This window comes from Apium graveolens, chromosome 9 (assembly GCF_009905375.1).
Source record: "Apium graveolens cultivar Ventura chromosome 9, ASM990537v1, whole genome shotgun sequence".
In the NCBI taxonomy this organism is placed as follows: Eukaryota; Viridiplantae; Streptophyta; class Magnoliopsida; order Apiales; family Apiaceae; genus Apium; species Apium graveolens.
Window position 1 is genome coordinate 286,245,208 of NC_133655.1, and position 24,068 is coordinate 286,269,275.

Genomic DNA, 24,068 nt, shown 5'->3' on the forward strand with positions numbered 1-24,068 from the left:
TTTTTCAAAAAAACTGTTGTCACTATTTATTTCAGACAAGACTTTTTCATAGAAAACCGTTGGATGTTGCCTCGTACTAGATTTTTTTCCATACCCGATAAAAGAGATAATTTTTTAAAATTATTTTTTAGATGATCCAACCGTACGGATGTTAAGAAATACTTATTTTAGTCACATGAAAAAAGTATTAAAAAATTTCAAATTCATCTCGAATGTCAAGATTAGAAAAATCTGGTAAAAGCACTACTTCCCAACACGGGATTCGTTCCCGATGAACAAGATAAATTTTTTAAATGATTTTTTTGACGATCCAACCGTACGGATGTGAAGATATACTTATTTTAGTCACATGAAAAAAGTATTAAAAAATTTTAAATTCATCTCGAATGTCAGGTTTAGAAAAATCTGGTAAAAGCACTACTTCCCAACATGAAATTCTTTCCCGATGAACAAGATAATTTTTTTAAATGATTTTTTCAACGATCCAACCGTACGGATGCTAAGATATACTTATTTTAGTCACATGAAAAAAGTATTAAAAAATTTCAAATTCATCTCGAATGTCAGGATTAGAAAAATCTGGTAAAAGCACTTCTTCCCAACACGGGATTCGTTCCCGATGAACAAGATAAATTTTTTAAAAGATTTTTTCACACTTGTTTGTGATGAGGTTGCACCATGTGATTGGTGAAAAAACATTCACTTGGATTGCTGAGTTGGTGTAATAAGAGCAGTTGATTGAATGTATATTTAATATCAGCCATTAGATTAAAAAACGCTGCTACGCTTACACAACAGCTTTTGTTCAAATAAATGTTGTCAATGTTCATCTAAGACAACCTTTTTTCATAAAAAACCGTTGTCTGTAAGTCTGATTCTTGAAATTTCTGAAGTGTTGCTTGTGATGAGGTGGCACCATATGATTGGGGAAAAAACATTCACTTGGATTGTTGAGTTGGTGTAATTAGAGCCGTTGATTAAAAGTAGATTTAATATCAGCCGTAAGATTTAAAAAAGTTGATCATCTAAGACAACGGTTTTTATCAAAAACCCTGTTGTCACAATTTATTTCAAACAAGACTTTTTCATAAAAAACCGTTGGGTGTTGCCTCGTACTAGATTTTTTTCATACCTGATAAAAAAGATAAATTTTTTTAATGATTTTTCAGAGGATCCAACCGTACGGATGTTAAGAAATACTCATTTTAGTCACATGAAAAAAGTATTAAAAAATTTGAAATTCATCTCGAATGTCAGGATTAGAAAAATCTGGTAAAAGTACCCCTCCCGACAACGAGACTCGTTCCCGATTTACAGGATTAATTTTTTAAAATGATTTTTCGACGATCCAACCGTACGGATGTTAAGATATATCGATTTTAGTCATAAGAACAAATTATTAAAAAATTTGAAATTTATTTTGCATGCCAGGATTAGAAAAATCTGGTAAAAGTACCCCTCCCGACAACGAGACTCGTTCCCGATTTACAGGATTAATTTTTTAAAATAATTTTTCGACGATCCAACCGTACGGATGTTAGGATATATCGATTTTAGTCATACGAAAAAATTATTAAAAAATTTGAAATTCATTTTGCATGCCAGGATTAGAAAAATCTGGTAAAAGTACCCCTCCCAACAACGAGACTCGTTCCCGATTTACAGGATTAATTTTTTAAAATGATTTTTCGACGATCCAACCGTACGGATGTTAGGATATATCGATTTTAGTCATAAGAAAAAATTATTAAAAAATTTGAAATTCATTTTGCATGCCAGGATTAGAAAAATCTGGTAAAAGTACCCCTCCCGACAACGAGACTCGTTCCCGATTTACAATAGTAATTTTTTAAAATTATTTTTCGACGATCCAACCGTACGGATGTTAGGATATATCGATTTTAGTCATAAGAAAAAATTATCAAAAAATTTGAAATTCATTTTGCATGTCAGGATTAGAAAAATATGGTAAAAGTACCCCTCCCGACAACGAGACTCGTTCCCGATTTACAGGATTAATTTTTTAAAATGATTTTTCGACGATCCAACCGTACGGATGTTAGGATATATCGATTTTAGTCATACGAAAAAATTATTAAAAAATTTGAAATTCATTTTGCATGCCAGGATTAGAAAAATCTGGTAAAAGTACCCCTTTCGACAACGAGACTCGTTCTCGATTTACAGGATTCATTTTGCACGTTGTATTAATCTACCTTATACAAGTATTTTTAAAATAAAACACTTGTAACATTCAGACAACCGTTATCGATATTTATAATCTGTTGTAAAATTTATAATACTACAACAATCTTAAAGAAAAAACCGTTGTAGAATTCCAACAACGGTATTTCCTAAAAAACACTTATGTAAAGTAACTTACCACAACATGATTTTAGAAAACACCGTTGTCTATACTTTTACTAGTTTTTAATTTTTTTTCGGAATAATTATATGCCACCGTTTATTAATTTATACGAGTAACCAATAACTTACACCAAATTAATTTGTGTTTATTAAGATTTGAAATCACCTTTTTCATAGAATTTTGAATTCTTTTACCTATTAGTATTAGACGTTACACGAATATTAATAGCGTCAACAGATAATCACATTGATGAGGACATAACGTGTAGATTAAGTTAAAAATGTAACTCATAATATCTATTTGTTGGTTTTGCAGACTTTGTACGAACGTTAATAGCGTTAACTTACGAATATTACTCTTAATAACATAAAACAACACATAATTTATATACTAACTTACAGATATAAGTCATAATAACGATATTAGGATTTAGTTGACATTATCTACGAATGTTAATAGTGCTACTTTTCAGATATAACTCGTTATAATATTATTCGGCGTATCATATGTGTGTTAACCTACAAATATACCTAATAATTACATTTCAAATTTACATTGTTAATTGTTCAATTCAAACAAGTGTTTTTTGAAAAAGCACGTTGTATTAATCTACCTTATACAAGTATTTTTAAAATAAAACACTTGTAACATTCAGACAACCGTTATCGATATTTATAATCTGTTGTAAAATTTATAATACTACAACAATCTTAAAGAAAAAACCGTTGTAGAATTCCAACAACGGTATTTCCTAAAAAACACTTATGTAAAGTAACTTACCACAACATGATTTTAGAAAAAACCGTTGTCTATACTTTTACTAGTTTTAAATTTTTTTTCGGAATAATTATATGCCACCGTTTATTAATTTATACGAGTAACCAATAACTTACACCAAATTAATTTGTGTTTATTAAGATTTGAAATCACCTTTTTCATAGAATTTTGAATTCTTTTACCTATTAGTATTAGACGTTACACGAATATTAATAGCGTCAACAGATAATCACATTGATGAGGACATAACGTGTAGATTAAGTTAAAAATGTAACTCATAATATCTATTTGTTGGTTTTGTGGACTTCGTACGGACGTTAATAGCGTTAACTTACGAATATTACTCGTAATAACATAAAGCAGCACATAATCTATATACTAACTTACAAATACAAGTCATAATAACGATATTAGGATTTAGTTGACATTATCTACGAATGTTAATAGTGCTACTTTTCAGATATAACTCGTTATAATATTATTCGGCGTATCATATGTGTGCTAACCTACAAATATACCTAATAATTATACTTCAAATTTACATTGTTAATTGTTCAATTCAAACAAGTATTTTTTGAAAAAGCACGTTGTATTAATCTACCTTATACAAGTATTTTTAAAATAAAACACTTGTACTACCACCTTAAACGAGATTCATTCCCGAATTACAAAATATTTTTTTTTAGATGATTCAACTGTACGGATGTTAAATTATATAGATTTTAGCCATGTGAAAAAATTATAAAAAAATTAAACTTTTCTTGTATGACATTATAAGGAAAATCCGGTAAAAGTAAAATTAACAAGAAAATTAGAATTTTAAATATTTAAAAGTTGGTTCAGTAGACAATGGTTTATCTTTCCAAAAATTAAAATTAAAATTAGGGTTTAGGTGATCTAACGTGATAAATAACAAATATACATCTATAAAATAATTCTTTAGATTATGTAAGTCTATAATGCCAATGCATACTTATATTAGTGATGTTCATGAATAATTAAAAAATAAAAATTTAACTTCTACAATTTTTTAACAAAAATCCAGTAAAAATATTATTTTCTTAAACAGAATTCTTTCCAGAATTTTATAAAATATTATTTCGACAATCAAATCGTATAAAAAAAATAATATTTATGTGACAAAATTTATTTCAAAATTAAAAAAAAATATGTTTATAATATTAAATTAAGAATATTCATAAAAACACAATTAAAACTTTGTATCCCGCCAATCTTAATATTTTGTTTCCCATTTCTTTTAATTTTGTCTCCCGCTCCCGTTTTCATTTCCCCTTCAATCATTTTCATTTCCCCCTTTACAAATTTGGGGAAAACATCCCGCCTTCTCTCAATCTCTCACTCGATATATACACACCCACCTGTGAGCTTCTCCTCTCTCTGTCTCTTACTAGTTTCAATTAGGGTTTGAAACATATTTTGATTCAAAAAGTTCTTGTTCAATTAGATTTCAGGAGTTTAGTTAAAGGGATTTTAGGTTTCAGTAATTTGGAAAAATATATTTGGGTTCAAGCAACTACGGCTTACAATATTTCTTGAGGTTCAATTATGAGGTATAGTATCCATTACCTTTCTGTGTAAATTGATTTATATGTTTGTATGTTTCATTTTATTTTTTGTAATTATGTATTCCCTTTACCTTTCTCTCATGGGATCTGAAATTTTGTTGTTAGTTACGTTTATGTGTTTGTATAACCTCTGGCTATTTCTTAGTCGAGTCATCTCTGGTTAGACTTGAAAATTGGAACAAAAACACAAGTCAAGCGGCTCTAGCAGTTAGGGAAACTGACTCTTCATACATTTGTTGAATCATTGAGATGTCAAGAGCCACTAGATCCATGCTCATATTTTCATAAATCAGCTACTGGAATCATTAGGTGATTTTCTTATATTGTTTAGGAGTATTTAGTCAATTGTCTTTATTTTTCTTTTCAATCAATCATGTTGAATGAACAAGTAAAAGTCTCCTTTGTAAAGCATTTGTGCACCTGTGTAGTTGGTGAGGATGTTCTTGGTAATGTAGTTTATAAACAAATTCAACAAATTTATGCCTACTTACAAACTGGGCAACTGTCCTATGCTACTTACAAATTGTCAAGTGTCCAAATAATCACAAATACAGAGCAAGCAATAACGCCACCATGGTTTTGTAATGTTCTTTTGCGGTATATACACTTGCTGGTCTATGAAAGCCTTTCAACCATTTCTTTCAGTTGTTAGTGTGTGAATACACAGGTTGCTCAATTTTTAGTATTACAATGGATTTTACTATGAAATAATGATTTTCCATTTCTTTTATATGAAAATATATTACAAGCATCTGTTGTTTTTATCTATTAGCTTTTATGTTCTTCTCGGACAGGTTATATATGAAGTTGTATGATTCTTCTACCAAATTAGACGATGAAGCACTAATGTCTATGACGGTTAAGATGCCTCTCTCTAAAAAGAAGATGCAAGAAAAAACTGCTAATAAAGACTCGAATACTAAAAACTTGGTGGATACAACGGCTAGAAAATGGGATAATTCCCAGGCAAAGGTGGCTGAGTTTTCCATTCCTTAATCTGAGTTATCTTGTACTTAGGCCAACAATTTAACATCCTAGTGATTTTTAATCTAATAGCTTTTGTAGAGTCATATTATCTTATCTTATCTTTTGCTTTTGATATTAAAAATAATATACTTTTTGATAGGTATGGTTTCTTGGCAGATTGGATAGCTTGGTTTTAGAAGAATATGTCTGCATTGGCATCTCCAATAAGGTCCTTTTCTATTTTACCCCCTTATATTGATACACTATTATTATATGCTTTGTTTCACAAGTTCTATACTAAATAATTGTACTATTTTTCTGCAGCACTCTACGTGAAAATCGTTAATCAAATTGATTGAGGATTTTCTTGTGCGAAACAAAGGTCGATTTGTTACTTTTTGCATCATATTGCCGCTGCCCTTCTTCTAAATTATTAGAGACTGATGATACTTTCTTTTTGAAGGTTCCACTGTCCATGTGGTTGCAGCAACATAAATGTTGTTCAATCTAAAACCACATAGAAAGTCTCCAATTGTGAAGTGCATCAAAGAAATAATGTATGACTTCTACCTAATCTCATGGATCATTTATTCTGCAATAAGCAGTTTTGATGTATGTATAATTGCATTTCCATTTTGAAAGAGACTTAGGTGTGTCTTCGTGTTTTTTTTATTACTGATTCAGCCCAACATATGAAGTTGTATATAACTTCCCTAGATAAAGTTATTGATCACATTTAATATACTAAGGTAAGCTGCTATTTGTGTAGATTGTGCATGGGGATGTGAAATCAGAAGACTTTCTGCTAGTTCCACATGGAACACCAGGGCAAAAGATCTCCTCATAATTTGATATTATGCTCAAGACCTACTAAATGAAATAGCTCAAGAACAAACATTCTTGCCGCAATGGGACTTTGTAGATGGGAGGAAATTATTTACAGAAAAATGTATTCTTTTATTTAAGAAAATCACTGTAAACTCTATATAGTTCAGTACATATTTTTATATAAAACATTTCATATATTTGTATGAAATATTTAGTAAAATATTGTCAAAGAGATGTATATTTTACAAGTGTATAATTATTGTCAAACCATTGTGTGTAAAAAATAAAACAATGATTTTAACTTACCAAACCATTGTTTAATGTCAACAAATAAGATATATTAATAGAAGAAAACTGTTGTCTGTAGCTATTTCCACAAATGTTACAAATGAATAAAGCTTTGTTCAAAGAAAATACACACAACATTAAGTTTACCTAAACGTTGTAACATATGTTTTCCACAATGCCTTAATAGCCGAAAAAGCTTGTACCAATATGCTACACTCCACAGATTCGTAAAACTAAACTATTGTATTCTGAATACTCAGACAATACATTTTTTATCAGAAACACTTGAATAACTACAAACCTAACAACGGTCTATTTCAAGTAAATCGTTGTATATACCCACATTCCAACAACATTTTCTTATGTGCTCGCCGTTGTTTGTTCTGATTGTAATACAACGGTGGTTATCGTTTGTATTATTTGTTAACGTGAAGGACAATATATATATCAGAATAAGGGTTGTGTGTTATGTTCTATTCTTAAACTTTTAGTGACCATATACACAATGTTTTATTAACACATGTCTAATTATTCTTCTTACAACAGAATGTATGGAAAGACGTTGTTTTTCCTGGTTGTAATACAACGGGGGTTGATGGCTGATCGTTGTCTGCGATGACTCACACAACTGTTTTTTCTCGTTGTTTGATCCATGTAAGAGACGGCGGCTCAATAGACAACGAAATTTTAAGGTATCAGATAACGGGTTGAAACACTTGTCTGAGCCAGTTTTCCTTGTAGTGATCTTTTTACTTTTAATTTGTAAATTAATTTTTATCGATAATTAAGTAATATTACTTAATGAGGTGTTTAAACTGTAGTCTACTTTTGTTATGAATGGAATAGAAAAAAAGTGAAAAAAATAAATAACCACACCTATTATAGCGCATATTTCATTTTGTTAATTTTTTTTATCGTAGTGAACCCGCCGCTACCCTTCGGGTGTGTACCGGGTAAATCTTACGGGTTCACGCAATAACCTGCAAATTACGTGAACCAAGATAAACCGCATTTAAGCCACATGATCTGACTCATGAGACATAATCATAAATTATCCTCTCATAGAATTCAAACATGTGACCAAAAGTATAGTTATCCCTTCTTTAACTAAGTGATATGTTACTTTTATTTCCATTCATCTCAGAAAAACAAAATTTTTTATAAAATATTATGACAATATATGTGCATATATATATTACCATCCAACGACAAATTAAGGTAAAAATTTTGTACGGACATGTATTACATTTTATCGTCGTCAACGTTTATTTATCAACATATATTATTGTTAAAATTACGAATTCTTTAGTAATTCAGTTGAAAAAAAATAATTATAAGCATTTCAAATTTTGTATTTCGGGAGAGGTGCATTCACACGTATTTGTCTTGTGCTGCATTACATACGCATTACATAGGTCTGTCTAATCAATGAGTAGCTTATTGACTTACAAACTCGTAATAACTTATCGATGCTCTTCCTTCGATTTGCATCCAAGAAAGAGCCACCTAGGAGCCCTACTCATATTTCAAAGGTGACCTGCTTTCAATACTAGTTGTTATCTTATGCCGACATTTTAATTATTGAATAGCATGGCCTGGGGCTGAGATAACTCAAGGGGAGAGCCGTGTTATGGGTGAGCTTATTGCACGGTTTAGAGAGCACTAGTATATGTGATGCAAGTAGCGTTTACGAAAAAACCGTCGTAAAATTTTTTTGTTCGTTCTGTCGTTGACCCTATCTATGTGTTCCCTGAGTAACGAATAGTTGCCTGACGTGAAAAAGATAACGAGAACGGGTTATTCAAAAAGGAAAAGTCTCTACTTAGCCCTACATTAGTATAAGTAAGCGGTGTTAATCCGTGATTTCTGATGATACATTGAAGAAGTCTACAGCAAATCAGATTGCTAGTTAGTTAGATAAGTATTAGGGTTTTGTTTAAATGTTAACTTAGTTAACTGGATAACCTTTGACTTATCTTTTCAAAACAAACTCTATCTTAGATAAACCTAACCTATTTCAAATTTCTTATCTCTCTCAGGTTTATCTCTTTCAAGAAACAAAACTAACGGATTACTTGTTTTACACATTCAAATATTTCAAACCTAATCTTATCTTTTATTATCTTTAAAAGAGTTTGAAATACATTATATCCGTTATGTGTTTTCTATATAAACCGACTTGATGTTTTTCAGAAACAATATATACAACTCTCTGCACTTTCCATCTTATATCTTTCTGAGAAAAACATCCTCTTAATTACATTCATTGATTATCCAGTTAATTAAGAGTTTATAGTCGAGTTGTAATCTTTCACATTATTATCTTTGTATTTGAAAGGAAGGTATATTGTATCACTTGTCCCGGGTTGTGGGAATATTGATTACAAGATCAAGGTCAAGTAGCTGTGTGATAGGTAGCTGTGTGCTAGGGAAAGGGTTCTTTCATTCAGGGCCAAGATTGTAATCAAACAAAGTTTGTAAGTACTTTATATAAGTGGATATAATACATTCTCTATGTTAGTTGGCATGGGGACTTGGATATAGGTCATAGACTAGGTATAGGGGCCGAACCAAGTAAAAAACTCTTGGTGTTCTTCCATTATTTTATTTCCAGCATTGCACGTTTCAGTTTCTGCAATTTACATTCTGCTGTTAAATACGGTCTGTCTCATTTAGATTTAGTTTGTCTCATTTGTCAAGACAAAAAAGACTGTCCCATTCGTGAACAGTTGCACTTTAATTAATTCAATTGTGCCTACGAATTTCAAGCGGCTGAGTTAGCCCACCTTACTTAATGTATTGTATAGTAGGCAAGCAAGTTAGCGAAGACGCTTAGGCTAATATAATAGAGAGCGTCGAAGCGTAGCCTGCTTTATTCTACTACGCCCCGCCCGTTTGAGGACTTGGACGGTGAGCAAAAATAATTGATCAAGAAACGTTAATTATTCATGGGGATGAAAAAAAGGATCCGCCAAGTAGACTCACTCTGCCGAGGGGCAACAAAGGCGGGAACAACTGAGGCAGTTTGACCAAAATGTCGTTGTGTATGTCGAATTTCTATTGCATTTTCGTTGTTTGATTCAAAAGGTGAACAACCCCCAACTGGATCTCTCGTATTTCCAACATGACGTTTTGCAGGTGTATACTATAGTGAGGAGTTGAAATATGCTCGCACTTTGACGGTCCTCGAACGCCCGGCCTCAGCAATAACATGATATGATCATTCCTTTCAATTTTTTATTAACTTTAATTTTAAAATATATGATTTGAAATGTTTTTCTAATATAAAAATTATAAATTAAGAAAACTGTATTTTAAAAAAAAGTATTTTAGTTCATTTAAGTAAATAATATTGGCTTAATGACATTTTGGCCTCTAAAGTACGGGTCGTTATACCTATCAGTCTCAAAATTATGAAGTCATACCTTTTAACCCCTATATTATTAGGTATCGTTCCTTTTAGTCATTTTCGGAGATAAAACGACATATCGGCCAATATCGGAGGGTAAAATCGGCTTTTACTAAGGAAAATGGTTAAAATGTATGAAGACGGATATTATAGGAGTCAAAAGGTATACAATTACGAGAATCAGAAAATCGTTTTAAGCAGCAACAACTCAAACAGTGAGCTTCTTCTCCATGCCAATGTGGACACCTTCATTGTCTTCCGTTCAGCAGTTCCGATGGTTGGATTAAACATGGGCCATTATACTTGCCATGATAAATGGTTGGGTTAGCGGTTGGCGGAAAAAGTGAAAGAGTACGACGATGTTTGTAATTTTTGTTTCTGATTATATAAGAAATTGATTTAGTAAAGCCAGAGATTGAAGTTGAAAGTTTTAAATCTTGGAGTTAGACGGTAGCTCAAATGGTTGTCGTCCCGTTAAATCTTAACTTATCCCGAGAATTTATAAGAACAAATACTCATTTGTAAGGCTATAAATCATGTTTATCAAAAAAAACCTCAAGATTGAGTAACTGATTTTTCTAAAGCCGTGTTAAAAAAAGGCCCCATAGTATCAAATATTATATTCTAACGATATATAGTACTCCATCCGTCCCACTCGGTTGTTTACGATGGGAACGGGGATCGACACGCATTTCAAGGCTCCGGTAAAACATGATTCCCTAAATAATTTTAAAGATTTTTTCTTTTAAATAAAAATATAATGTTTAATCTTTAATACATAAAAAGAAAATTCTAAGGCTTATTAACCTTTTAGCCCTTAAAGTATATGCGTTTATACCCATAAACCCCCAAACTCTGCGAGCGTACCCTTTAGCACCCAGAGTATATATTTTCATACCCTTTAGCCTTTTTACCGTCACAGTAAAAAATCGGAGTGACAAAAAGACATTTAACCTCCGAGTTGTACCGTTGTAAGGGTTAAAAGGTACATTTATGATATTTAAAGGGTGAAAAGGTACATTTATGAAAACGCACAAGGCTACCAAAAAACATATATCCAATGGCAACCATTGCTGCAACCTTAACCTCATCACTGTTTGATTTCCACGAATTCTTAAAATTAAGATTGAGAGGGAGTCCACCCTAGTTCAACTCCTTCATTCTCTGTTTGATTTCCACAAATTCTTATTTCGTTTTTGGCAACATAGCAATCCTTGATGATCATCCCCGTTAGGAAACTAAAAAGTCATATGCATTCTGATACAGCCTAACTCTTGGATCTATCAGTGATAGAGTCGATCGATAATGAGTGGTTTTTCTTCTGTCCTAGGGATCGAAAGTATCAGAGTGGACAACGAGCCAACAGAGCAACAGTAGCTGGGTACCGGAAAGCCACTGGTAAAGATAGGTTTATTAAGTCACATTCCGGGTTTCGCACTAGCACAAAACTATTGATATTAGAGATGACAATTTACATCTCTAAAATCGTATAGACTTTGAACCTAAGAGTAGCCTAAAGAGTAAATAGTCAAAGCACTAACAGATTTATTAAATTAATGAATTTGTTAGCCCCTGAAGTATATTATGGTGTAACTTTTCATCCTCAAGTTACGAGAAATATACCTTTTAACCCTTATAATGGTACAACTCGAGGATCAAATGTCTTTTTTGCTCTTCCGATTTTTACTGTCACGGTAAAAATGGCTAAAGGGTATGAAAATACATACTTTGGGGGTCAAGGATAAGCTCGCAGAGTTCAGGGGTTCATGGGTACAAACGCATATACTTTAAGGGCCAAAAGGTTAATATGCCAAATTCTAAAAATAAATTAGAGAATTGCATTTTGCATCCCTTATATTTGGCCAAAACTCAATTCTGTATACCAATTTTCATAAATTGCAGTTTGCATCCCCTACTTTGAAATCCGCTTAAGTTACCCTTATTAATCGGTCAAATTTACCCTTATTTTCTTTTAGTATATTCATTTTAAGTTATAAATTATTTATTTTAAAAATTTTTAAATGAACAATATCACTTATAATAACTCATTAATTTTAAGTTATAAGTTAATTATTTCAATATTTTTCAAATGAACAATGTATATTAAAAGAGTTAAGGTTCAAGTGGTTTACGCAGAACATACATATCTGACTATTTATTTATAGGTGAAGGCTACACACAAGTGCAGCAGTAACTTAATCAAACACACAAAATAAAAGAAACGGTGCTTCCCATGAGCTTACTTAAAGTTGCAGAAAAGAGAAATAAAAGAGCTCTCAAATGATTACAAGCACAACTCTACATTCCTTATACAGAAGGGATGCATACTGATGAAGATGAACTGGAAGAATCTTGGTAAATTTGTCACTAACTTGTTCAGTAGAGGAGACTTTCTGAGATTGACCTGCTTTGATCTCATCGCGAACAAAGTGACAGTCTATTTCGACGTGTTTCATTATTTCCTGCAAGAAAAGATTTGCCTGCTATGGCAAATGTAGCTTAATTGTTATAATAAAGTATAGTAGGAGATAAGTCAATCAATAGTAATGGCCATAACAATATAAAATCTGATGTTTCATTTTCAAAATAAGAAACAATTGATATGCACTATATATTTGCATGGTGAACATTCAAGAACTGGGTCACCAAATGCATCTTTCCAACATATCTGGCACTGTCGCTTCTTTTTATTCAGAACCGATGTGAGGCCGTGTTGGTGAGCATGTGAGCGGCTATAAATGTTGGTAGCACCAAACTTCATGTTGGAGTAAAAGATAAATGGATCAATACAGTGGACATGAAACGATAGATCACAAGTATTGCAGTGATAAAACCAACCCCCTGGATAAATCTGCTGGGAACAAAATTCACAGTCGTAATCGTGAGGATGATCAGATACATCCTTGGGAAACAGAATCAGGTAGAGGGGATGTGAGTCCCATCTATGTTTCACCACATGCGGCCTTAACGCACACCTTAAGTGTATGAAGAATCCACATTTTTCACATCCATACATGATAGCTTCTTTGTCTCTCACAATGTCACAACACGCTCTGCAATAATTAACATCTGGAGACTTTAATTGGTCAAGAGCGTGGCGATGACCTTCATGTTTGATTTTTGCGGGTAATGAAGCACACACGATGTCCAACCAGATTGTTTCATTCCACATGAGAATCCCATTATGAGAAATGCCGCAACCTTTGCAGCTCAAAGTGGCGAATTTGATTCTACTTATAAACAGCCTGCCCGCGAGGTGATGCTCAAAACTTTCCGGAAATTGGGCGCATGACCTGTGGAGAAAAAATTTGCATGAATTGCATTCATAGAATACATCATCATCAACCAAGATAATTGGTTTAGTGCACCCATCGCAAATTAGCAATTCCGTATCTTCTAATTTCCCATTCAAGTCAAGGATTGACGCTTCTGCATTCTTGTTTCTGAGTGCCAGCTGGTGTTCATGGGTCCAATGGTTGATATAGGGTGAAGGCTCCACAATGGCAGAATTATGCAGGAGAGCAGTCTTCGTAATACATTGCTGCATCATTTCATGTAGTGATGCTTCATCATGCGCTGGAAAGTGCATCAAATTGGAACCCCCACTATCCGCTTCATCATCGTCTCTTTCCATATTCCAAAAAAAAAAGAACAAAAGTACAAATCCCAGTTAGAATAACTCCCAGTACTAAAACAACCACGTTGGAAGACTAAAAAAAACTTTATGTAATAAGTAATAAGTAATCGATAGCAAAGAAATAAGAAATACTAGCAGGAAATTGTAAATCAACCTCAACATTTCACTTGATGAAGCGCATTTAAAGTGAGCAAAAAATCTGCAATTTGCACAATAATAAATCCAGTAGATGGGGTTTATAGTTTTACTGCAGATGTTGCAGAACCAGAAAAAATCACGATATTCTAGGGGAAGAGAGTAGGCCAAGATGAGAGTGTGTTGGTTGTGAAATTTACATTGGTAGGTGACGGGTGCATTGGCACAACTCTTGTGTATATAAAAAGAACATATGGTACAGATATAGGACAAGTCAGTAGCTGTAGTGTTACAAGCATGACAAAGGAACAAAGCTGGGCTTTGGACTAAGGTTAATGGGTGATTGTGACCTGGATGCCAACGAGTACGCTGCTCTAGAGATTTAAGTTCATATTTTACGCATTTCAGACATACAGAGAAATTCTTATTGTCAGCACCATAATAAAAACCCTGGGACCCGCCATCGCAAACATTACAAAGAGAAAACTGAACTTTTTTACGACGATATTCAAGGAGTTTTAGAGGGTGTTGTGGGATCATAGGGTGTGTAAATGTTGTGGGCAACTCACAACAAGTTTTATGCATGAAGAAACCAACAGAATTACTCGATGAAGTACCATCAGTAGCGAAAGTGTTGCCGCTATAAAATGCGTCTATGTGTTTGTTTATTGGCTGTCTGCACATAGCACATTCAACATTCTTACCAACAACAGGCTCAACTTCATTTAGTATCAGCTCATGCTCATGAAAAAAATGTTTCAATTCTCCCATCTATGTATGAAACAAACACGAGAGAGAGAGAGAGGGAGAAAGGGATGGAGAGGGAGAGAGAGAGAGAGAGAGAGAGAGAGGCAGAGGGAGAGGGGGGGGGAAGAGATGTTTATGCAAGATTTTACAACTGCACCCAGAAAGATGTTAACCCTATTTTTAAATTTCATACATTGCTGACAGTGAAGCAACAGATTGAAAATTTTCTGCATTCGAATACTTTAGTGACAAGTAAAGAATATGCATAAGAGTTAAAATGAAGAGTAAAGTGATAAGATTACAAAGAAACCTCACACACAAGCAATAAGCTTTTACATTTTTATTCCAATTCATCATCAAACAAACAAAGAAAAAGGAGTCATGTATAATCAGCCTAAAGAATAAATGACAAAATATTGCAGGTGATGAAAACCACTTAGTACACGTTATTTAGGCCTTATTTGCCTAAAAGAAGTAGTTGCTTAGAAATGAAGTCTGCTACATCCTTTACCTCAGGGAGAAGTTAATTTTTACTTCTAAAATCACAAGTAAAGAAAGCATGAAATCAATCCTCGTTAAAAGAGTATTGTTTTAGCATTTTGCATCTGGCTTCTAAAAGATAGATACAGTTTCATTTATTTTAACTATATTAACACTATATTTAGAATGTTAAGTATCATATGTTGTTTAAGGAACCAATCACACTAAAACCTCAAGGTGTTAGAGAATGCCCAACCGGATCTATATTTTAACACTCCCCCTCACTCGAGAGCTCATTTTTGGGTCAAAGAGTGGATCACGGGAGCCCATTGGGGCATTAATTTGCCTTTCGTGCCACACTAAATTGTGAGAAATATTGGGGGGGCAGGGATCGAGTCGCTCTAAAATCTCAAGGTGTTAGAAAAGGCACGACCGGATCTATATTCTAACACATGCTAACTTCTAAAAACACTAAAGGATACAACAAAGCAACCAGCAAGAGACAGTCCTTCTCTGTTTAATCTGATAAGATTCATGGATGTGAAAAATGAAAGATGAAAGAAACATGGAAGTACTACATTAAGATGAGGAAAGTAAAGTGGTATTTGATAATTTAAAAGGAAAAAGTGTGACTCGATATTATGCTCTCTGTCCAGTAATAAACTCTTTTGTATCGATAACTTAAATGTTAGAAAACTTCAACATAAAGCCTCATTGATACTGCCTAGTTAGTACTAAGATTCTGCGACTCAATCATGCAAAAAGGTACTCATGTAATCATCACCATCATGCAAATATTAAAATTGAAGTATTTTTTAGTTAGCATTAGTAGCAGTAAAGACTTTACTAAAACATTTTCGTGTAGAAGTTACCTGAACCAAGTAAGTGTGCCCACTGCAGAAAAGACTTGCTGGGAGAACGCCTAGCTTAAGCTTCCATCATATGCAAGTCCACTTTCCTCATCAACAGATTGTTCTAATTGCCTGCGTACGATATCATAAAAACCATTTTGATCCCATATCTTCTCATCAGCATGTTAACAGATGGTTCTAATTGCCTGCGTAATGTTCATGCATGTGGATAATATATAAACTTAATAGTTAGGAATTTGTCAAACAGCTGGCAGGCCTCGGAAATGCAAGCAAATGAGTGCAAAGAAACAACACGACCCTTTTGCGAAAAATAAAATAGGCCTAATCGGGAGATCTAGTAAGGGGCAGTGAAGGCACTCGTACTCCATAAAATCAAATTTTACTTTTTTTCATCATTATTTTTTTGAAAAAATATATGAAACTGCCCTTATAAAATAAAAAGATATAAAAGTGTCAAATGGATGGTAGGGAATGTGCATGTTCTGTTTCTGCAGTTCATTGATGAATGAAATTGAAGGTACGGCGATGTTTGTAAATTTTGTTTCTGATTATATAAGAAATTGATTTAGTGAAGCCAGAGATTGAAGTTTGAAAGTTTAAAATTTCTGAGTTATAGTGTATCTTTTGTCGTCCCCCTTAAATTCTAACTCATCCGACAATTTATAAAAATAAATACTCATTTATAGGGTTATAAGTCATGTTTGTCAAAAAAAACCTCAAGATTGAGTAACTGGTCTGTTAAAAGAAGGCCCCATAGTAAAAAAATTTAAGTGTGTTCTGCTTATAATAATATAGTGCGTTGTAGCCTTTTGTATAACTTGAACAGCACACATTTCAAACCCCTCGTAAATCATGATTCCCTAAATAATTTTAATTTTTTTTCTTTTAAATAAAAATATAATCTTTAATACATAAAAAAAATATTAAAAATTATAAAACTATAAACTTTATAATAACCTTAAAATACGTGTCACAAGAAAATGGTTTGTAAAGAATGCAGTGGAATGAAGCGTAATTGATAAAAGTAATGCAGATGTCAGTTTTGCCATGGCTAATAATCATCTTCTGGAGTTCGGGGTGGAAAAGGTTTCCAACCAGGTTTTTCGTCTCAGTACATGTCATGTAACTGTTAAATATATGATCTTATTGGGTATTTTTCTAACACTTTAAAATTTTAGATGAGCTGATTACTCAATATGGTATCAGAGCTTAGGCTGACGGGAGAATTAAGGTTTGATTCTTAGCCATCCCAACATTCTCACAATTTATTGTGGACACTAAAGGCAATCAATGCCCCAAAAGATGGGCGTCGATGGTCCACTCTTTGACCCATAAATGGGCTTTCGAGTGAGGGAGAGTGTTAAATATATGATCATATTGGGGTCTTCCTTATTTAAGCAACACGATACGCTTGCATATCTCGCCATATGACTTTGATATTCTTGTATCAAGAGAAGGGAGACGGTCCCTGGTAGGGCTGAGCAGAAAACCGAAAAATCTGAATCAGAAATCAAAACCGCTAAAATTCGTTAAAATCCGAACCGCAAATATTCGATTCGACCCGCGCTCCCCCTACTCCCCGGCAACGGTTCGCCAGGGAGCCATTATACAATAAAGAGCTTTTCAACCGTTAGATGGGTGTTGGCCCCAAATGTCACTTTCTTGAGTCAAATGGTCCTCAAAGTCACTTTTTAAATTGTTGCCCCCAAATGTCACTTGAAAACGGGGATTCGGGTTATGTTTTTAAAATAAATGAAAACGCAGTTTCGTATTGAGTTTTTCTATAACAATTTTTTTAAAAAAAAAAGAAAAACGCAGTTTCGTTTTGTGTTTCTGTTTAAAAACGTGGTTTTAAACTGTGTTTTTGATGAAAACGCAATTTCAGAAATTGTTTTGGTAAAAAACGCAGTCTCATCTTTGGTTTATGGATATAAAAACGGGGTTTCAAACTTAGTTTTTCGTAAAAACGCAATTTCTAACCGAGTTTTTCTCAGGATGCGGAAAAAAACCAAAATGCAGATCCAAAATGAATTAATATAAAAAACTAATCTTGAGGTTGCGTTTTGCCCCCCAAAACATGAATTGAAGTTGCGTTTTCAATTTTTTGAAAAAGAAATATTGAAAATGAAACACGAAACTGTATTTTTTATTAATAACTAAAACTTCAACCGAAACTTCGTTTTGGAGTGACATTTAGGGTCATTTTTTAGTAAAGTGACATTGAGGGTCATTTAAATTAAAAAAATGACATTTGGGGCCTTTTTTCCCGTTAGATCAACCATCTAACGGCTACGGGTGTGATTAAAAAAATAGTTATACGGACCGCGAATTGTTCCCGTTCACGGACCGCGGAATACTGCTTTGAACTTTTAAGAACAACCATGTAAACTTGAATTAAAACTGTGTGCGGATCAAATTTTTTTTTTATCAAGTATACGCAACTGATCTAGTGTCAAGGTTATGGCGCAACATAAGAACCAGGGATCCTTGAGCAATATCTAAATAGACTCGCACTTGCTACATTTATTCAGCACGCAACTCCATTTTACTCGCGCAACGAAATTAGTTATACTCTAAGTAGCTGTTCCATTTTTCTACTGCTTTTTCAAATGGATGAACCTGTTTAGTTTGGTGCCTTGACATTTTTTTGACTAAGAGCAAATCCAACAAAGTCTTAGTTAAAGCCTTAAATATAATATAAAATATTATGTCCTAGTAATTTAGAATATATTTATCTTACTTCAACTTCAACAATGTGTCTTATTCTCATTATATATTTAATATTTTATTCTTAAAAGTTTACTTTCATTATTAAAGTACAATATATAGTAGAGAGAGAAACAGAGAGTGTACAATAATATATAATAAAATATAAAATAGGGTAATGAGAGAAGTGACTTAAAAATAAGTCACAGAGAGGTTGTCCTGGTGATATAAGGCATCACTAGGACACTGTTGGAACCACTTTTCTTGTCAAATGCCCTAAATTTTGATTTAGGACATCATATAAGGCATTTTACAATAATTCTTTTGGCTTGATCAGAAGTACCTTCCTTCACTGCTACTCTAAGGAATCCCAGTGGACCTTGTGAATCATCCTGACAAATTTTACATAAGCCAATTAAATGATGGGGGCGGTCTACAACAAACGTTTGTTTTGTTGTAGACCGGTATACAATAAACAGTTTTTCCACCGTTGGATGGTGGATCTAACGGCTGGTAACTAAAATAGCAGCAAAGGGACCGCGGAAATTTTCAGCGGTCCGGGGTAATTACCAAAATATCCCTCCGCACGGACCGCGGAAATTTTCAGCGGTTGGTAGCGTTTTTTGTTTACCTACTTCTTGACAAACACAGTCTCTCTCAAACTTATATACATAAACACACACAGCCGCAGGCTGCAAACACAAACACAAACACAAACACACAACCAGCAGACCCAGCACAAGCAAAAATCACAGCAACTCAACCTTAAATCATTCTCCTTTTCCGTTATTAAGGTATATAATCGATTCCTTTATGTTATTTACAGTTTTATTGATATAAACTTATGTTTTTCTTTTGTTGTAGATCTTATTTTGTGTATGTAATTCAAAATTTTAGGGTTAAATAATGTATGAATTAACATATGAATTGTACTATGATTAAATTCAAATTTTTAGAATTTCTAGGGTTCATAATTTGGACATGATTTAATTCGATTTTTATGATAAATTAGTGTTAATTTAGAATTAATTTAGTGTATTAAATTCGAATTTTTAATGTTAATTCGAATTTACAATTTCCATTCTTGTATATTAATAATCGAATTTATTATTTTAATTCGAATTTACAATTTTAATTCGAATTTTTAATAATTGCGTATTAAAGTAGAATTTTTATTATAATTCGAATATTAGTAGATTTTTATGATAAATTAGTGTAAATTTAGAATTAATTTAGTGTTTTAAATTCGAATTTTTAATTTTAATTCGAATATTAGTGTTAATTCGAATATTTAGGAATAAATTTAGGATTATTCGTGACAATTTAGTGATAATTCGAATATTTAGGAATAAATTTAGGATTATTCGTGATAATTTTAGTGCTAAATAGTAAAATCCATTTTTTAGGATAATATTTAGGATAATTCGAATTATTAACCCTTATTTTATTTATAATTCGAATTTTAGTGTTACAATACAATTTTAGTGATAATTCGAATATGTAGGATTAATTTTAGGATTATTCGTGATAATTTTAGTGCTAAATAGTAAATTCGAAATTTTAGGATAATTTTTAGGATGAAGCGAATTATTAACCCTTAATTTATTTATACTTCGAATTTTAATTTAATTTATTTATAATTCGAATTTGTAATGATAAATTTAGTGTTAAATTCGAGTTATGTTAGTGTAAAAGTATGGATGCAATTAACATATAATTTTGTTACAAATAATGGGTAGTTATTTCGAATGTATTGTGAATTTAGTGTTTATATATGTGGTGATTGTTTTTATTGTGTACGTTGTGGTATTTTTATTGTGGTGATTGATGAATTTTGTTGACAATATTTTCAGGTATGGATAATTTTGGTGATTTCGGGAATATGTTGTCGGGTCCTAACGCGCATAATGTTATTTGGGACAATCGGTATCACGTCAGTGAGGATGTTTGGGATGGTGCAGGGAGAGATGAGTTGCAGAGCTATTCGGGGAACAAGTCATTGCACTTGTGGAAGTTAAGGAGACCACAGCGGGAACTGCTACACATGCTTGGGTTCGAGATTTTTGCAGACCCTGCTGTTGTCTTGGCTACTGACACTGGGTTGATATCTGCTTTGGTGGAGCGTTGGAGACCTGAGACCAGCACTTTCTTCACGAGGCAGGGGGAGATGACTGTTATATTGGAGGATGTAGGATTTATTTTAGGGGTGCCAGTTCAGGGGGATGCGCTGACTTGTGGGGTGATAGAGAACAAGGCGGCGTATTTTGCTAATAATTGGTTTGAGCCTTTGACCGAGGAGGAGGTGAAGGAGGCTTTGTATCGGAATAACATCAAGCTGAGGTGGTTGTTTGAGAGATATGGTGCACAGAAGCCTGAGAAGAACAATATGAGGGTCACGGTTGTACATATCAAGGCGTATCTGCTATTCATTATGGGTTGTATCCTCTTCCCCAGCATCAACCGCTCTTTTGTTCATGTTCAGTATATGCACCCATTGATTAATAGGCGGGAAATTCCTTATTATGCTTGGGGTGCAGCTGTGTTAGCTCATATATACCGGGGTTTGGAGATTGCTGCAAGGAAGGGCAGCAAGAGCATTGCTTGTTGTGTCTGGGTGTTACAGGTTTGGTCTTACGAGAGATTTCCTCGTATTGGCGTGCCTTTACGATCTCCCGGTCAGGAGGATTATCCGGTTGCTGAGGGATGGGCCTATGCTAGTGATACTCATGTCGGGGTTTCGAAGAAGCGCAGGATGTCAGACCCTCACCACAGCTTACCATTCTATAGGGGTGAGTTTGATGGTGTTGCTAGTGATGAGGTAGTCTGGAGGCCGTATGCTAGGTTCGAGGATGTTATGGACAGCGAGATGATACAAGCACAGTTAGCTGGGTGCGGTCGAGTTCCCCTTGTATGTTACGACGTGGTCGAGTGGCAGCTTCCGGACAGGGTATCGAGACAGTTTGGTTCTAGTCCCCAGATTCCACGGGCACCGGTGAACATGGTTGGTTACAGGGGGGCTAAGGATGCCACGTTTGCAGGGGAGGATTGGCTGGTACGGTGGTTTATTGATATTGGCAAATGGGTCAGGTTCTGTTCAGATTTGGATGGCCTTGTTGATGACTCGGTAGACATAACTTCGGAGGCTGATTACATGGCGTGGTATGCTGATATATCTCGTATGCGCATAGGGAAGCCCGATCCACAGCCTCAGCAGCAGTACAAGACGAGGGAGTTGTATGATAGCCTCGAGGGCTATGAAGTTATAAGTGTTTTACAAATATGCATATTTCACATTACACCCCCACACACTATAAAATTTGCATTCACACGTATTTCATCTTGATGATATGATATCCTTGTGGAATTAATGAAAAAATGTTTGCTTGTTTTTGTTTGTAGATGGTTGTCGGGCTTAATATGTTGAAGCAGCTGGATGCTAGGGTTCCTCCTGAGTTTGTGGAGGAGTTTGGGAGGATTTCTGCTACCTTCCTCACACCATTCTCTCGGTTGATGAAGAAGATCAAAGGACCCGTCTACAGACCTCCCACATTTCAGAACATAAAATCAGATTTCATTGCACCTTTGGCTGACGACTTTGACATTCCAGCCATTCCTGCCCAGGATGTCGTTGACATGACACAGCCATCCCAGCATGTGTCTCAGCCACCCCAGGCTATTGCCTCATCTAGTAGGCCCGCGAAGCTTGCATCCCGCAGGATGAAAGAGGAGAAGTGGAGTATCACTAAGAGTCTCAGCATGACAAAGAAGAATTCTATATATTCAGATTGGGGATGGGGCTTTGGGATGGCGCCGAGGAATCCCGATGGTCTTAGTGTTCAGGACTATCACGTTCATGCATCAGCTATGCAGAGTCTGGCTCCAAGAACCTGGGTTGAGGACAGGATCATATACACTTATATGGTATTGTTCGTTACTCGTTGCTAATACATTTTAGTTGTCTAATACATTTTAGTTTTCTAATATATTTTAGTTGTCTAATATATTTGAGTTTTACTTGTTGCATTTATTTTACTTGTTGCATTCATATATATTTTCAGGGATTGCTAAGGACTCGGGAGGAGGAGATTCACACTGGAGGTATATGGGAGAGGAAACCCGTCTATTATTTCATGAATCCCTACTTCATGGTTCTTGGGAAAGGACATGTGAAGAAAATCAGAAAAGCATCGAGGGTCGGTGGAGATACATTGCAGAGGGCATGGAATAAAGCATTACGTAGTTTTACTGGTTTTTCCAGTGCTACTGTTGGTCCTTCTGTTCTCGAGGCGGACTACATATTCATCCCATGTTGTGTCGGAGATGTGCATTGGGTTTTGTTCATGTTCGGTACTAGACGATTTGAAGGTCTTATCATAGATTCAATGAATGACGAGCCGGATTAAAGTAAGGATATACGAGTGATGGTATGTTCCTCTACAATTACTGTCTTCTATATAGTCCTTACCAATTGTATATTATATTCATTCTCGGATCATAATTTCATTGTAGTCATGGTTGTTACCGAGGCTATTGCATATGGTACACTCAGTCGAGGGGCGAGACCCTACTTCAGCCAAGGTCCTAGCTCTACCGTCCAGGCCAAAGCAACGAAACTCTAACGATTGTGGTGTTTATGTGATGAAGTACATGGACTACTTCACACAAGGATATGACTTAGCCGAGGTACCGAATTGGTCGCAAGAGGAGGTGGATACCTTTAGGTATCGGATAGCCAGGGAGCTTCAGCTAGGGAAGGCAAGGGGGATTCCCGGGATTCGTATGCGTAGGCGTCACAAAGCTTTGTAGTTGAATTTCATTTGATTTTAGGTTATCGGATTATGTAGTTTAATTTTGTTGGATTTTTGTTGTTTTTAGGTTATCGGGTTTTATTTGGTTTGTTTGGTTTGACGTAGTTTAATTTTGTTGGATTTTTGTTGTTTTTGAGCATTTTGGATTGTTGTGGATTTTGGTGGATTTTGGTGGATTATTGTGTTGTAGGTGTTGGGATTGTGGAATTTGGTTGTAGGTGTTGCTGGATTTTGGTTGTGAATTTGGTGGATTTTTTGGGTTGTGCATGTTCTGGCTGCTTTGTTTTCAATCTGCCAAAAAAAAAATCACAGGCCCCAACCGCGGAAATTTTCCGTGGTCCCTCTACAGCCTAACCGTGGAAATTTTCCGCGGTCCATGAGTTTGGTTTTCTGCCCCTAAAAACAAAGCAGAACAGAACATAAAACAGAGTATGCTAAATAAGCTTTTGTTGAAATTTTTT

The 24,068-nt window shown here is 34.3% G+C and overlaps 1 protein-coding gene across 1 annotated transcript; it reads right to left on the reverse strand.

Moving 5' to 3' along the window:
- Nucleotides 1–12,435: 12,435 nt before the first annotated feature.
- On the reverse strand, nucleotides 12,436–15,069 carry LOC141687430 (uncharacterized). The gene is made up of 2 exons (XM_074492706.1): nucleotides 14,014–15,069; nucleotides 12,436–13,848 (listed from the first exon to the last, which is right to left on the reverse strand). The coding sequence occupies exons 1-2, from the start codon at nucleotides 14,763–14,765 to the stop codon at nucleotides 12,804–12,806; spliced, it is 1,797 nt and encodes a 598-aa protein (XP_074348807.1). The 5' UTR covers nucleotides 14,766–15,069; the 3' UTR covers nucleotides 12,436–12,803.
- Nucleotides 15,070–24,068: the final 8,999 nt, after the last annotated feature.

What these genes read in the sequence shown, in the direction of transcription:
- LOC141687430 (XM_074492706.1), bottom strand. Translation starts at nt 14,765, where the DNA reads ATGGGAGAATTGAAACATTTTTTTCATGAGCATGAGCTGATACTAAAT. An exon ending in TCATCAAGTGAAATGTTGAG is followed by an intron (nt 13,849 to 14,013) that starts GTTGATTTACAA and finishes GAATATGGAAAG; the next exon opens with AGACGATGATGAAGCGGATA.